The following is a 14,167-nucleotide window of genomic DNA, read 5'->3' on the forward strand; positions in this document are numbered from 1 at the left end:
GTTAGCGGCCAGCTCCATGCAGCTCCCCTCTGGGAGCCCAGCTGCTCTCAGGGCTTCTCGCCTCCAGTGGGGAGAGCCATCTCCGGAGTCCGGTCGGTTGCCGTGCTCTCAGAGGGGAATTGGGGTGTGCGTGTGTGCGCATGCGGTGGCAGCCAGGCTCCCAGCCAGGAGCATGGAATCAGGACCCCAGGGGACAGCGGGGCTTCCAACAGGGAGCCAAGGCAGCAGCACAAGCCAGGAGCCTGGGTAGCAGCCCGGCTTGGAGCAGAGACCTGGCAACAGCCTGGTTGGGGACCCAGGTGCTGGGCTTTCTTGTCAATTTCACAGCTTCAGCAGAGCCCTGAAATTAACAAGACAACTAACAGCCTACACAGACACTGCATTGCCCTAAATACACCAACATAAGCGCTGTGCCTCTTGTGGAGATGGAGTTATGTCGTTGTAGCAGGGCACTTATATGGGCGGAACAAGGCTGTAGTGTGGACACTGATGTAATTAGATCCAGGTGAGCTGTCTTACGTTGACCTAACTGATTAGTATAAACCAGGCCTTCCTTTGTTGCCAGTCAGCTCTGCAGTGTTGTCAGCCTGTGCTGTTGTGTCTCCAGATGCATTGCTCAGGAATGGCCTGGCACCCAGAAGTTGCTACCCAGCTGGTCCTTTCCTCTGAGGACGATCGCATGCCGGTGATCCAGATATGGGACCTACGCTTTGCCACCTCTCCTTTGAGCCAGCTGGAGGGGCACACGAGGTAGGAGCCAGGCTGTTGCTCTGCATCTTGGAGGATTCCCATCTTTCAGGGTCAGGCTATCTGGCTTTTGAACTGAGGAGCAGAGATGTTTGAGTTTCATTCTAGTCTGACTGAGGCAGAGAAGTGATCTAGGCTGCTATGCTGTGGTAAAGTGTCCACATAAGCTGCTACAGTGTGACTGGAATAGGGAGTGGGACCTTCTTGCTTTCATGGAGTGACTGTGTTATGTCTGGTCTATTTCAGGGGAGTCCTGTCTATCTCTTGGTGCCAGGCTGACCCTGGGCTCCTTCTCAGTAGTGCCAAAGACAACCGGATCTTGTGCTGGAACCCCTGCATTGGTGAGGTGCGTGACAGGTTTGATTCTCCGGCAGTAAGTACACACTTCCTGCCTGGTATGTATTGGCCAAGTGTGTGTAATTTAACCTGTTGTGCCACTTCGGGGCTTTCTCCACACCATTCCGACGCCCACTCTCTGGAGAGAGCGAGAGCGCGCTCTGTGCAGCCTACCCCAGGACTTTTCTTTTGTTGGTTTGTTTCTCCCTTTTTGTCGCTGTTTCTCTTCCCTTGACAGCAGGTGCTACTATATTAGAGTGCTGGGGGCAGAAGCACTTTAAGTACATCTACACTTGTGGTGGTGTGTAGCGTACAGACGCTTGCACACCCAGCTAGCATGAGTAAAAATAGCAGTGTGGATGGAGAGGTGCGGCTTAGACTAGTAGAGTAGAATGCCCTATACCTGTACCCCTAGGTGTTATACCCTGTATGGGCTCTCTGTGTACCCAAGGCATGCCTCCCACATCTGCACTGGTTTTGCAGCATAATGTCCCTCTGCTTCCCTGCTGCTGGAGCCTCCCCCTGCTACTGGAGGCTTCCTTTGTGGTGTGGTACCTGCAGGATGCATGCTACCCCAAGGCTAGTCATAGCCTTTGAAAACAGCATGAAACTGACTAGGGTTATACATTCCAAATCAATTTCACTCTGCAGTCCAAACCCTTCTGCTCTTATGCACTGCAGCTCTCTGGGGCCTCCTGGTGTTGGTGCTAGTTATTTTGAAATATTGCAGCTGCAGTGTGTCCTAGCTGGTGGGCTGCCAGGAAGCGATCATGATCGGGGTGCATTATGCATGGTGAGATGCCAGGAAAGTGTGGTAGACCTGCCATGCGTAAGTGGCTTGGGGGGAAAACAAGTGACTGTTCCTTATAACATTCTGCCTCTTCCCCATCCATGTTAGGTGGTTTATGAGCTGCCCACTCAGAGCCAGTGGTGCTTTGATGTCCAGTGGTGCCCTCGGAATCCATCAGTCTTCTCCGCTGCCTCTTTCGATGGGTGGATCAACGTTTATTCTGTTATGGGTGGGAGCCTAGCAGCTCAGCAGAAGACTCAGGCTGACAAGGTAGAGTCCCATGAAACAGAGAACAGGCGTGATAGCGTGGCAGTTGGTGCTTGGGTTCAGGGGGCACTGGAAGGTAGAGTGTTGTTTCACCGTGTACACAGATGCTGCAGTGAGCACACCGGGTACAGGGGTGTGGGTTGGCCTCAGGTCCACATGGTGTTTGTGAAAACCAAGGATTAATTGTGGGGAAGTGGTCTGGCTTTAGGTTGGCTGGGTAACATCCAGCCAGAGCCTCAAGGATTCTGGACGCACGTTACTGAGTCAGATTTCTGTCGATCAGCATCTTTTTATCAATTTTATGAAAGCTGTTAAAAATAAAATTAAGTAAATGTATCACTAAAGGTAAGCTACTACTAAACCAAACTACAACTAAGATTATACAGTGTTCAAATCGCCAAGGTAGTGTGTATTGAATTGGAATTAAATGCTAAAATTAGTTAAATCAGATCAATACAACAAATAATCAATCCTTATAACTGCTGAGAAGGGATCTAGGGAGGTAGCTGTCCATTTGGTTCTAAACCCCGACTAAAGAATTTTACCCAAGCTGTTCTAATCTATAGCTTGGAGCAGGTTAAATATTTTGATATTAAAACCAAATTGTCAACTAATGTCAGGAACACAGCCTCTAAGCCAATTACAAAGGTTCCTTCTTAGATTTCAATTCTCCCTTCCCCCAACAGAAATATTACAATACAGGCCTTAGCAGAATATTCTGATAAGCCAAAGTTTGTCAACTCTTGTTTGTCAGACAGCTTGGAGTTTCTTAGGACTCAAAAGACAGGACATGCTTTAATGAGTATCTTTATGATGCTGTTTAGAGTTGCTTAAACCCAGTGAACTTTCTGGCACTTTCCCTGTGTAAACGTCACGGGTGCATATACACATAAATGTGCAACCAGCCACACTAATATTAGAGAATATAACAATCTGGGATGTCTTCCACTTAATACAAACAAAAGGCAAAAATAGAAAAAGGGCAAATAAAGTAACAGGCAGGTCACAGACTCCTCACCTCTCGTGGTGTTCTGGACTGTTCTGAGGTAAGAGCTAGAACTCCAGTCAAGGAGTTAACTGGTCCCGTGGCTGGCCTAGTGCTGCTCATCAGCAAGCTTTTTCTGGGTGTAGGGAGACTGGTCCAGGGTCGGCATAGTCTGTGTGGTGGTGTGATGACTGCCTCCCCCTGTGGTGATCAGTTTTGGGGTTCTGGAAGAGCAGTCTTCCCTCAGCTGCCTTGTTGACCTAAAAAGTGAGGCTTCTCAGCCTTACCCTGGGTTCTTATTATTTGTCACCTTTGCTCACTCTGGCTTCCCTGCTTCCCTCCAGGGTCTTCAGACAAATCCGGTGTGAGGCCTATCTTGGAGTCATGCAATTTGGTCCTGTTAGGTTCAAGTTGGGTCCTGCATGGCGAACATCAGTTCTGGGGAACAACCTGCTTAAGTCAGCAATTAAAAAAAATTGTTAATGTTTGCATGCCACAAGGGCTGCATGTGTGTGATCGCCCAGAAATATCTTAAAAATATGGCTCAGAACACTTTTGAGGAAGCTACCACGGTGTTGTCTGGGTGAAAATGCCTTGAGATAGGGTTACAGTGCCAGTTCACAGAAGGCTGAACACAAAATCCTATAAAAATAACTAGTTTAAAAGACCCTCGCAACAAACAGCCACTCAACAGTCCCCCATCAGCAAAATTAAAAACAAGTCAGACAAGTTATGACCAGTTGTTTGCCTGGCTTGTGGGAGACAATGACATTCAGTAATCTTTTTATTTAGGAGTGGGGTGGTGGGGCAAACAGCTTCCCTTTGGAATTCTTCATGTTAATAGAGAGAAGTAACTTCTCAAGATGAAACTCATTTAAGAACTAAAACTAATTAAGGTTTGTATAAGGTCTGTATCCCAGGTATGCTATGTCTCTCATAAGGATATGGTGGCACTGCCCCAGGAACATACTAATGTCCTGTTCCTTCACCACTGAGGGTAACTAACAACTGAACTAGGCTGAATGATCTTATTGCCTGGAGAGTGAAATTTAACTTTTTTTAATTTCCTTTTTCTGATCTCAGATCTCCTCCTCCTTTAACAACCTGGACCCCTTCGGCACAGGACAGACCCTTCCTCCTCTTCAGGTGCCAGAGCAGGTGGCTCAAACCACCTTGATCCCTCCACTGAAAAAGCCCCCCAAGTGGTTTCGCAGGCCAGTGGGAGTCTCGTTTGCAGTAAGTGTGCGGAGCATCCTTGCCTGGAAAGGAGAGTGGTTATGGCCTCCATGAGGGGCTCAGAGGGGATCTGGTTCCCATTTGGAGACTGTTGTGGTTTTCATGGTGCTGTCAGCTTTGATAGAGGGCTATGTGGCTCCGCTGGCAGGGAATCCTTTGCTGTGTTGTTCAGAGGCCTTGCCAACAACATCTGTCCCTATAGCAGTGTTGAGGGCTTGCTCTGAAGGAAGGGAGCTGCTGTTTGACTCCCATGTCCTTCCCATTGGATCGTTATGAAACTAGCCCAGTCTCAGAAGTGCTTCCCTTGTAGGCAAGGTCTGTTCTCTCGTGCCTTTTCTCCCAGTCTGTCTTTCTCCTTTCCCTCTTCTCCCTCATATCCTTATTCTCTCCCTCTCCTCTTCTGCCACCCTGCTTTTCTCCCAGATTGTGCTGCTGCCCTGCTTTCTTATCCCCTGCCCTGGCACGTGCCATTTCAGAGTAGTATTGTAGCCAGTTAGTTCCTTCTGTCATCCATATAGCATTGTATTATGTGCTGTTTCGGTCAGTTCATATGCTATTTCATCTATAATCAATATATGCTAAATAGATGTACGTTACTAGCCCATAGGCTTAAGAACGCTTGATATGAGTGGGTGACCTAGGAATAACCCTATGCCAGTATGGTCATTGTGTCTGTGGTCACTGTCTTTGGACTTTGTGTGCTCCTAGAGTCTCCATATTTGAGAAAAACACCAGCTGTGATTTTCACTCTGTTACGCTTGAAACTGTAGCAACAGGAGATGAACCCACCATAGCCTAATACAAAATTACTAAATTCAATAAATAAAGGCTCCAGTGTACTCCATTAGTTTGATGATCTCTGTTGCAGTTGGCCCCTCTGTTGCAGAGAAGAGTCATTCCAAACAGCATCCAGCCATCTGTGCTGTTGATGTTTGCAGTGAGCTATGTATGACTGCACAAACACACACACAGACCATGGGTGTCACTGAGGATTGTGGTTCTGATGCTGCAGGTCCTGGGTTTGATCCCTGCAGAAGACAGCAGCATCTGTGTGTGTGCAGCTGTGGTCTGCCTGGGTTCCTCGTGATTGCCCTGTTCAGGGCCATTGGTGTCTGCTGAGGCCTCTCCAGCTCCCGAGAGCTGTATGTGTTGGTTTTTACCTTCACGTATATGGACACTTACTTTTTCCCTCTCTCCTTCTCAGTTTGGGGGGAAATTAATCACTTTTGGCCTCACCAAGGCCCCAGCACAACAAATGCAGCAGGTTGCCCCACGCCAGGTGTTCATCAGTCAAGTCATTACTGAGACAGAGTTCCTGGCCCGATCCAGAGAGCTGCAGATGGCCCTGCAGTCGGGAAACCTCCTGGACTATTGCCAGAGCAAGATCCAGGCAGCCCAGCTGCAGTTTGAAGAGAACCTCTGGAACTTCCTGAAGGTAGGACAGGCCTGGTGAAGGCGAGAGACCTCATTTCAATGCCTCTGCATTCCTGGCATGGGTTTTGCATGTGCTTATCACACTTGTCCCTGGCCTCATGTATCTCCAGCTCTTCAAGGGACAGCAATAAACAGAACAAACTGACTGGGAATTAAGCCATAAACTCACCCCATAACCACCCGCTTGGAGAAAGCCTTGGTTAAAGGCTAAATGCAGATGGCTGGGGGGCCAGCTCTCCTTTTCGTAGGTACAGTGTTAGCATCAGACTGTTGGCTCTCAGTAAGGATACTGTACACAGCAGTGTCGGGCAGACACTTGGCCTCCTCCAGGCCTGTAGTGATCTCAGTGGAGCGCACTCCCTTGTTCCCCAGGCAAAAGCCCTAATGGGCTGAGATCAGCCTGGAAGGGTTGAGGCAGGTGTGATGTCAGCAGGATTGTTTGCTCCCTCCCTCAACCCCGTTACCGTGTAGACCATCCAGAAGGTGATTGAGCGCTTTGCCTCTATCTTTCATGGCAGACTCTGAGGTCCTTAAGGCGCATCATTTTGAGATCCTGCCTGTGTTTAACTAAGGCCCAGGGAACCTTTCTGTTCCCTCCAAATACAGCCAAAGAGAGATGCTGTCACCAAGAGTGCTTCGCCTTCCAGCCAGGGCCTGCAAGAACTAGATCAGCTTCTGTCTAGCTTGGACATAGTTGGGCTAAATCCTCTGTCCGCACTCGGTCAGAACTCCCGACAACATCACTGGGAGCTTTGACTTCAGATGGGCTGAGGGCTGCAATCTGATCCCCTACCTCAAATGCAGCAGCACCTTACTCCACAAGTAGTCCCATTGACTTAAATGAGGCTGGCTGGAGGAGTAAGGTCCTACTCCACACAAGTAAACATGTGGGAATCTGGCCCTGAGTAAACTGCTTGATTTAGCCCCTTCTTTCATTGGGCGATCACCTTCAAATCCCACCCAACATCTTAGCCATTGGGACCGAAATGACTCTGTGTTCCATGTACCACTGTCAGCCACAGACTACAATTGGAGATAGCAGCCTGCTCCATTCACTGGTCCAGTCCAGTTTTCTCTCTAGTAGACAGTGCTGCCTTCTCAAACTGTGGCCTGTGGATCGCAAGCAGGCTGTGTTGAGAGAGGAAATCGGTAACACACGCCTGTGAGTAGTGATAATACTTAGTGCTTATACAGAATTCTCCGTGCCTAGATCTCCGAGAGCTTTACAGATGTCCCATTTTACAGTTGGAGAAACTGAGGCACAGAGAGACGTGATTTGCCCAAGGTCACATAGTGACACAGATCTCCTGACTCCCAGTCCAGCCCAGTGCTCTGTTCACTGGACTGTGCTGCCTGACGAGTGCTATAGGCATCTCTTCTCACATAACCGCAGTACTTTCAAGTACCATTCCAAAGCACTGCAGCTTACAGGAGTGATCCTGTAGTGTGGGGATCGTCACCGTAGCGTAGATGGCTAAAGCAAGTGTAGTGTAGTGTGTTTAAAGCAAACAGCACCCCGGTTAGTTAATCAGTGTCTGCACACAATGTATTTGACAGAATGCGATAACCAGGTTTTATTGCGTTGCTGGGGTAGATGAGGCTAGCAAAGTCTCAGCCTTCATCTTCCAAAGGGCAGCTTATTCCAGGTCCCAGGGAGCACCCAGGGTCCCCTGGTGCTAATGTATAAACTGAGCACTACGCTTTGCACTATACTCGGCAGCTGGGTGTTGTCTCTGTGCAGACGCCTGGTTTTACACACCCCTTTGTCTCCGATTCCCTTTGGGGCCCAGGTGAACATGGAGCCAGAATCCAGGACTAAACTCCTGAAGCTGCTGGGCTATAGTAAAGAGGAGCTGCAGAAGAAGGTAAGTGGCCTTCTTGCTAAGCAATGTCTTTATTTAATAGAGGGTCCTTTTAGGGCAGTGGCAGGTGAATTAGGGGACGAGTGAAGAACAGATTCAGGGAGTGCAGGAAAGAGGTATCTGCCGCACTATGTATTTTATAAGCAATTTCTCCCATAAGGTTTCACTTGGAGGTGTAGCTTGAACATCTTTGCACCTGAACTAGGACTGGTCCTGTGGACTTAGAAAGTGCATGCTTGATTTGCTTCATTTATGACAATGCTATAATGTGCTGGCTAGGGCGGGGCATAGTTCAGGCTTCAATCCCTCTCTTCTGCTCTCCTAATGCACCTTGATCCTGACTTTCATCTTACCTGGGCAGCTCCTCCAGCATGTCTGGATGTGGCCTGCAGGATTCTCTGGCAGGCTCTGCCTAGGTCGGATGCTGGCTAATTGTCTGGCGGTTCTGCAATGCGCAAATGAGAGCTATCATGAGACCGTCACTTGTGATCTAAGCTGAGACTTGAATTCTGGTCTCCAGAGGTGAAAGGTTAATACATTTAATCTACTGAGCTGCTGCGTGGGAGCAACAGGGAGGGTGGAATCGGAGTGTTCCTCCTCTCTCTTCTAATCTCTCCTAATCACTAGGCTTCTGCCCTACCCAGGATAGCTTTACAAGATGCCAGCTCCTAACTCAAACCTTCACTCATCTCATGAATGAGTCCCAAAGCAGGTGACTCTGAGGGAGTGTACAAGGAGCCTCTGGAAATTTCAGGAGTTCAGCACAGAGGTCCCATTAAAAGGAAAATTCTGCTGCCGCTTTAACTGATGCATCACGGCAATTCAGTTTTGTCCAAACTGTCTCTGCAAGCACCACATGTTATTAACTCCCCTCCTAATACTCAGAGAGTAGAGGGAGATCTGGGTGAGGTGTGGAAAGTGGATGAGGTGGTAAAGTTACTGGAATACTGCTTCAGATGACACTGGCAGAGCTGCAAAGGAGACGGATCTTGCACCAGTGAGGGCAGTGTTATGGCAAGGGGCAGAGAGTCTGTACGAGCTGAGTAGCAAGGGGGGCCAGGAGAGGTGGTGCCTCTGATGCAGGATGGGGTGGTTAAATACAGAGTGTGATTTTGAACCGGCTCTTAAAGTTCTTGGGGAAGCCAATAGAGTCATTTGTGGCTCCGGGCGACTTGGCCTTTCTGCTGCCCACACGTTCAGCTTTGTGACAGAGGCTTGACTCCACGACTCCATTTCTTCACAGATCACGTCCTGTTTGGGGAACGGTATCCCAGAGAAGCAGCACTTTCCTGAGGCAGATGGCTTGACTCAGACTGCACAGTCACCTCCTCAGGTAGGCCCTGGACTCCTCACTGGTCACTGAGAAGTGGGTATCAGGGAGTGAAATGAACAATTTCTGGGGCTCAGTGCAGGACTCCCTGGGCGAGGATCTGTGGACTGAGTTATGCAGGAAGGCAAACTGGATGGGCTAGGTAGTCACTGCAAGGGATGGTGACATGCAGGCTGTTGATGACGCTACAGCAAGCCTTGTTCGAGCAGCACTCAGTTCTTGAGTGCGAGGGTTAACCTTAACCCTAACTTAGCTCCATGGCACGGTCTCAGGGTGTCCTCTTGGCACCTTCTGGGGCAGACTGGCACTCCTGTCATTGCTACACTGGTGGAGCTGCACTACTGATAGTGCAATGGCAGGAGATATGAAGGAGGCGGCCTGTGAGCGTCCATGCTGAAATCAGCTATAGGAAGAAACTCCCAGCCAGGTAGAACAAACCACCCTCACCAGCTCTGTAATCCATTGAAACTGTCTTGGTCAGGCTTGTTCTTCTGGGTGTGGCTCACGTCAATGTACACTCTCCCTGCTCTCTTTGCACAGGGCTCAAGACACTCCATGACCGAAGTGGGTACTGCTTCCTCCTTGTCAGGGTTCTGTGACCACCTCGTCCCTCAGGACATGAGCACATTGGAGATCCCGGTCACTGCAGGTATTGCATGGACAGCATTATGTGGAGAGAGCCGCTGCCCTATGAAGTGATACAGCCTGGCCTGGTGACGCACTCTGCAGTGTACCTCATCCCACGTCCCCTCTCCGTGCCATTGGCATTGACCAGTGCACGTGCAGTGGAAGGCCCATAGAGGACAGAAGCCCTAATACTGGATCAGAATCCACTTTCAGCACACGTAGTTTCTGGAGTTAAAGGCCTGGAGATGGATTGCTGTTGTTGCAAAGCTGCCTTTTCACTAGTGTCCACGGTTCATTGCAGCCAGGGTGGTGGGTGGCCCCTGGATGAACTGTTCAGTTGCTCACCATAGTGCTGTGTGTTCCTTTCCCCCTCTCCAGACACAGATGGGCTGATCAGCCAGGCACTTCTGGTGGGGAACTTTGCCGGCGCTGTGGAGCTGTGCATGAGGGCTGACCGTTTTGCTGATGCCATCATACTGGCTATCGCCGGGGGGGAGACACTCCTGCGGGAGACCCAGATGCAGTACTTTGCCAAACGGAAAACTAAGATTTCTCAGGTGAGTGCCCAGCAGTGTATATCCAGGCAGGAAAGGTGGTGCGGGGCAGAAGAGAACAAACTGAGGTGGATGGGGCTGAGGAAGGTGTGCTTGCCTCCGTATACGCGGGTGGCTGTGAATGCCCTTGAGAGTGCATTGGCTGGGTGAAATGCTGAACTGAGGGCTCTGTCCATCTAATTTCCAGCTTTGTGCTCATGGTACCTTTATAAAACTTGCTATCATCCAAGAAGTGATCTGCCTGCAGAGCCAGGATTTCCGCCCTTCTCTGTATCCAGCTTGTGTCCAGCTTCTGGTATCCTCTGCAGGTTGCAGTTTAAATTATCCAACCCTTTAAGAAACCCTTCGACATTACCTGAGCCTTAATGACACTTCTCTTATGCAGCTACAGAGCTGGTTGAATCCCATGCTGCATGGCATAAACTGACCATTGTAAGAACCAGGAAAGAATTTTCCTCCTCTGTCTACAGCATTGCATTACTAGACAGGGGCATGGGTGAGTTTTCACCTTTGGAAGCACTAAGTGCCAGTTACCACTGGAGAAACAGTGGTGGACCATGGGGGCAAATTCTGTATCATTCCAGCCGCATGTGAGCAGCTGTGATATGGACACTGCATGCGAATGTGACTCTGTGTGATGTCTTGCTCAGACCACCTAGAGCTGAGATCCACTGTGTTACCGCTCTGCCACAGCAAGAGTGAAGGCTCTGCTGCTACGAAGCTGTGCGATGCTTCCCTGGCTGCCTGGCCAGCACGCTCGTCAAGACTCTGCCCATCTAAACCTTACCTTGCAGGAAACAGTCAGTGAACCCAGCGCCCGAGTTCCCCAGAGATGTGTGTCTGCCGTATCCAGTCCCTCTCTTTGGGCACTCACAGCTGGTATTATGTTTGTTGCCTCCAAAGAGACAGAGACACACCAGCCTGTTAGCTTAGCAAGTATGCTGTGTTTTGTTTGTACCCAGGCCTGTCTCTTTTTCTGGTTTAGTATCACTTAAATCCTGGTTCTTTAAGAAAGTTATTCTAGTTTTATGACTAAAATTTAATCTTAGCAAGTTACAATCTTTGTCTAAGCAGTTTTCTTAGGCCTGGTCTACACTAGGAAGTTAGGTTGGTAGAACTGCATTGCTTGGGGGTATGAAAAATCCACACCCCTGAATAGTGTAGTTAAGCCAACCTAACCATCAGTGTAGTGTGTGCTAGGTCAATGAGAGAATTCTCCCGTCACCCTAGCTCCCGCCTCTCAGGCTGGTGGAGTACCATGTTGACAGAAGACCCCCTCCTATTGACGTATGTAGTGTCTTCATTGATTCACTGCAGTGGCGCAGCCGCACTGCTGCAGCGTTTTACGTGTAGACAAGTCTTTGCTCACCTCAAGTTACCAGCATCTCTAGCCCTCTGGACCCAACATTCACTGAATCAGACAGTGCTGTTCCTAAGTAATGGGTAACTAAAAGTTCTTTTTGCTCTCAGAGTCCATTGTCTCTGCCTCAGGAGCCAGGAAGGCTTGCTGGGGTGCAGGCTCCGTCCCAGTCATGATCGTTAAGGAGTCTTCTCCCCAGCTTGTTTAGCCTGATGGCTTTGTTTGCCTTCTATGTAAATGTACTTTCATTGTACTCTGCCTGGAGCCAAACTGGTCAGACAGGTAAAGGCACATTCCTCTGTCTAGGGCAGGCTGAACACATTTTAAGCACACATACATCACAATGATTTTTCAGGACCAGCTTGTCACCAGTTTACATACGATACCTTACCAGACACCTTTGAGGTACATATTCTGACAGCAGTGTGTTGAGGGAATGAGTATGTCAGGCCTGATGTGAGTTACAGTATGGGGGGCCCTCTGCCAGGCGGCACTAAGGGTTCTCCCAGGGTCACACTGTTAACCCAAGTGCAAGGTAGATCTCTGTGTGAGCTGGTATGGACCTCCATAGCTGCAGCTGAGGTTCGAACCTGTGGGCTGATGGACCGTTTGCTTCTCCTGCAGCTTCTTTCCTCCATCGTGCAGCAGAACTGGCGAGATGTAATCTGCACGTGTGACCTGCAGAGCTGGAAGGAGGCACTGGCCATCTTGTTAACGTACTCCAAGCAGGAGGAATATGCCCAGCTCTGTGGTAGGTGGGGCGCTTCATTTGGTGCAGAGTGCCTCCGCGCTGTCTACAGAGAGAAGTGGATGGATCTTGGGAGGAAATACTTCCAAAGTGGGCTAAGGGCATCCCAGACAAGACAAATGAGAGCGTGACCCATCTGTGGGCTAAGGCAGGAGGAACAGAATCAGTGGAAGTGGGCTATATGAACGGTAAGGCAGGGCAGAGTCTCATGGTATGGGAAAAGGATGTGCCAATATCTCCTTCAGTTTGCATCCATGGCTTGGGAAGAGCTATGGGCAGAGAGGGCAGTGACTTCTACTGCTGCCTGGGCCTAGGCCCTGAGAAAGGTGGTATATGGACAAGGCTCATCTGGGAAGGGGCCAGAGCTCCTGGGGAGAGGGAAGGCAGGAGGGTGCACCCCACCTGCAAGTGGTTCTTCCTACTGTTTGCAGTCCTCACGCACTTGCAAGCCTGGGAACGGGCTGAGAGCCACTTGGTGAGGGCTCAGTAGTTTTCCTCTTAGAGCCTGTTTAGGGCTAGGACTGGGCTGGCCCTTGTGGGAAATGTGGCTGGCCAGGAATGAGCTAGCAATCGGGGGTATAAAAGCTCTGGAGGCCATTAGCTGGGAACCAGCTGGTGAACAGTAGCTGAATGACAGGGGTTTGCTGTATTGTTTCCTTCCCTATTTAGCTTTAGCCAGGCTCTTGGCTATGGATTCATTGGTGACACCAGCCTGTGCACTATGTGGCTCCTAAGTTGCCAGTGTGCAAAGCTATAGCACGATTTCTGAGAGCTGGGCAGCGGGAGAAGGAGTTGGCCAGATGGGAGCAAATAAGTGGAAACTGCCCCTTTTCCTCCTCCCTTTAGATATGCTGGGGGCCCGTCTGGAGTCAGAAGGCAAGGGGGTGCTGTCCAGTGAAGCTTGCCTATGTTACATCTCATCCGGCAATGTGGAGAGGTTGGCGAAATGCTGGGTAAAAAACCACGAGACCTCATCGCCCCTAGCTCTGCAGGTACAGGTGCTTTGGTGTGGGCATGAAACCTCTATAGTCTAGTATCTGTCTGCAGGCTCCCAAAAGACACAGATTGGAGCCTGAGCTCCAGCTTCTCCAGTCCTGCAACTTCCAGCTGTAGTAGTTGGGTCTCCTCCTAGCCTAGATTCTGGCTAAAGGAGCCTTGTGTTAATTTGCAAGGAGTTGTCTGTTACGTGAGAGGGCTTGGATCAGCATGTGCTCAGCAGCAGGATGGGCTGCTGTGCAATGGGCAGGGCGTGGTGCTGATCTGTCTGTCTAGGAACATAGATGTCACTTACCAGCATGGTCTCTGATCACCTCTGCGTATCATCCTCTCAACCCCCTGAGAGGTAGGGCCGTGCTTTCCCCGTTTCCCGGGGCTGGGGGAACTGGACGTCTGTGACTGAGCTGGAAAGGAACCCAGTCTCCCGAGTCCCAGCCCAGTACCCCTGTCCACTAGACTGTCCTTCCTACCTGGGCAACCCTCAGTGTCTTTGGGCCATCCAGTGAGTCATCCCCGGACACCCCTCTGCCACAGAGGCCCTCAGCCCTGTTGCCCTGTGCCCAAGAAATAGGGTAATGGGGTATATGTCTTCAGTGCCTCGTCTGGTTCTGTTCAGAGATGGCCTTTTCCACTCCTGAACTGGGAGCCAGGGACACCCCTTCACGACCCAGGAAGGGCCAGCTGATAATCACCATAGCTAGCTCTGCTGCTGTGTCCTGTAGCCCTGGAGAGCCCTTCTCAGGACAATGTTTAACCCTTTCCCTCCCAAGGTGGGATTTTCTGTCTCATGGAGGCTCCCTGAGGAAAACCCATTAAAGAGATGCTGGCAGGTGCTGTTTGGTTCCTTACCAGGAAACTAGCCCGGTCAGTTTCCCATCCCAGATCTCACACCCCA

General features: G+C 50.1%; 1 protein-coding gene across 5 annotated transcripts in view; it reads left to right on the top strand.

The window, feature by feature from the left end:
* SEC31B (SEC31 homolog B, COPII coat complex component) overlaps positions 1 to 14,167 on the top strand; it is a 41,298-nt gene that overhangs the window by 14,372 nt on the left and 12,759 nt on the right. For all 5 annotated transcript variants that reach the window (XM_030568465.1, XM_030568469.1, XM_030568466.1 and 2 more), the window contains 11 exons: positions 608 to 750; positions 994 to 1,093; positions 1,982 to 2,143; positions 4,209 to 4,361; positions 5,566 to 5,796; positions 7,586 to 7,660; positions 8,901 to 8,990; positions 9,528 to 9,636; positions 9,993 to 10,171; positions 12,153 to 12,279; positions 13,123 to 13,268. In XM_030568465.1, coding sequence (XP_030424325.1) covers positions 608 to 750; positions 994 to 1,093; positions 1,982 to 2,143; positions 4,209 to 4,361; positions 5,566 to 5,796; positions 7,586 to 7,660; positions 8,901 to 8,990; positions 9,528 to 9,636; positions 9,993 to 10,171; positions 12,153 to 12,279; positions 13,123 to 13,268 — 1,515 coding nt within the window. The remainder of the gene's footprint in view (positions 1 to 607; positions 751 to 993; positions 1,094 to 1,981; positions 2,144 to 4,208; positions 4,362 to 5,565; positions 5,797 to 7,585; positions 7,661 to 8,900; positions 8,991 to 9,527; positions 9,637 to 9,992; positions 10,172 to 12,152; positions 12,280 to 13,122; positions 13,269 to 14,167) is intronic.

The sequence above is a fragment of the Gopherus evgoodei genome, chromosome 7, assembly GCF_007399415.2.
Source record: "Gopherus evgoodei ecotype Sinaloan lineage chromosome 7, rGopEvg1_v1.p, whole genome shotgun sequence".
Taxonomy (NCBI): domain Eukaryota; kingdom Metazoa; phylum Chordata; order Testudines; family Testudinidae; genus Gopherus; species Gopherus evgoodei.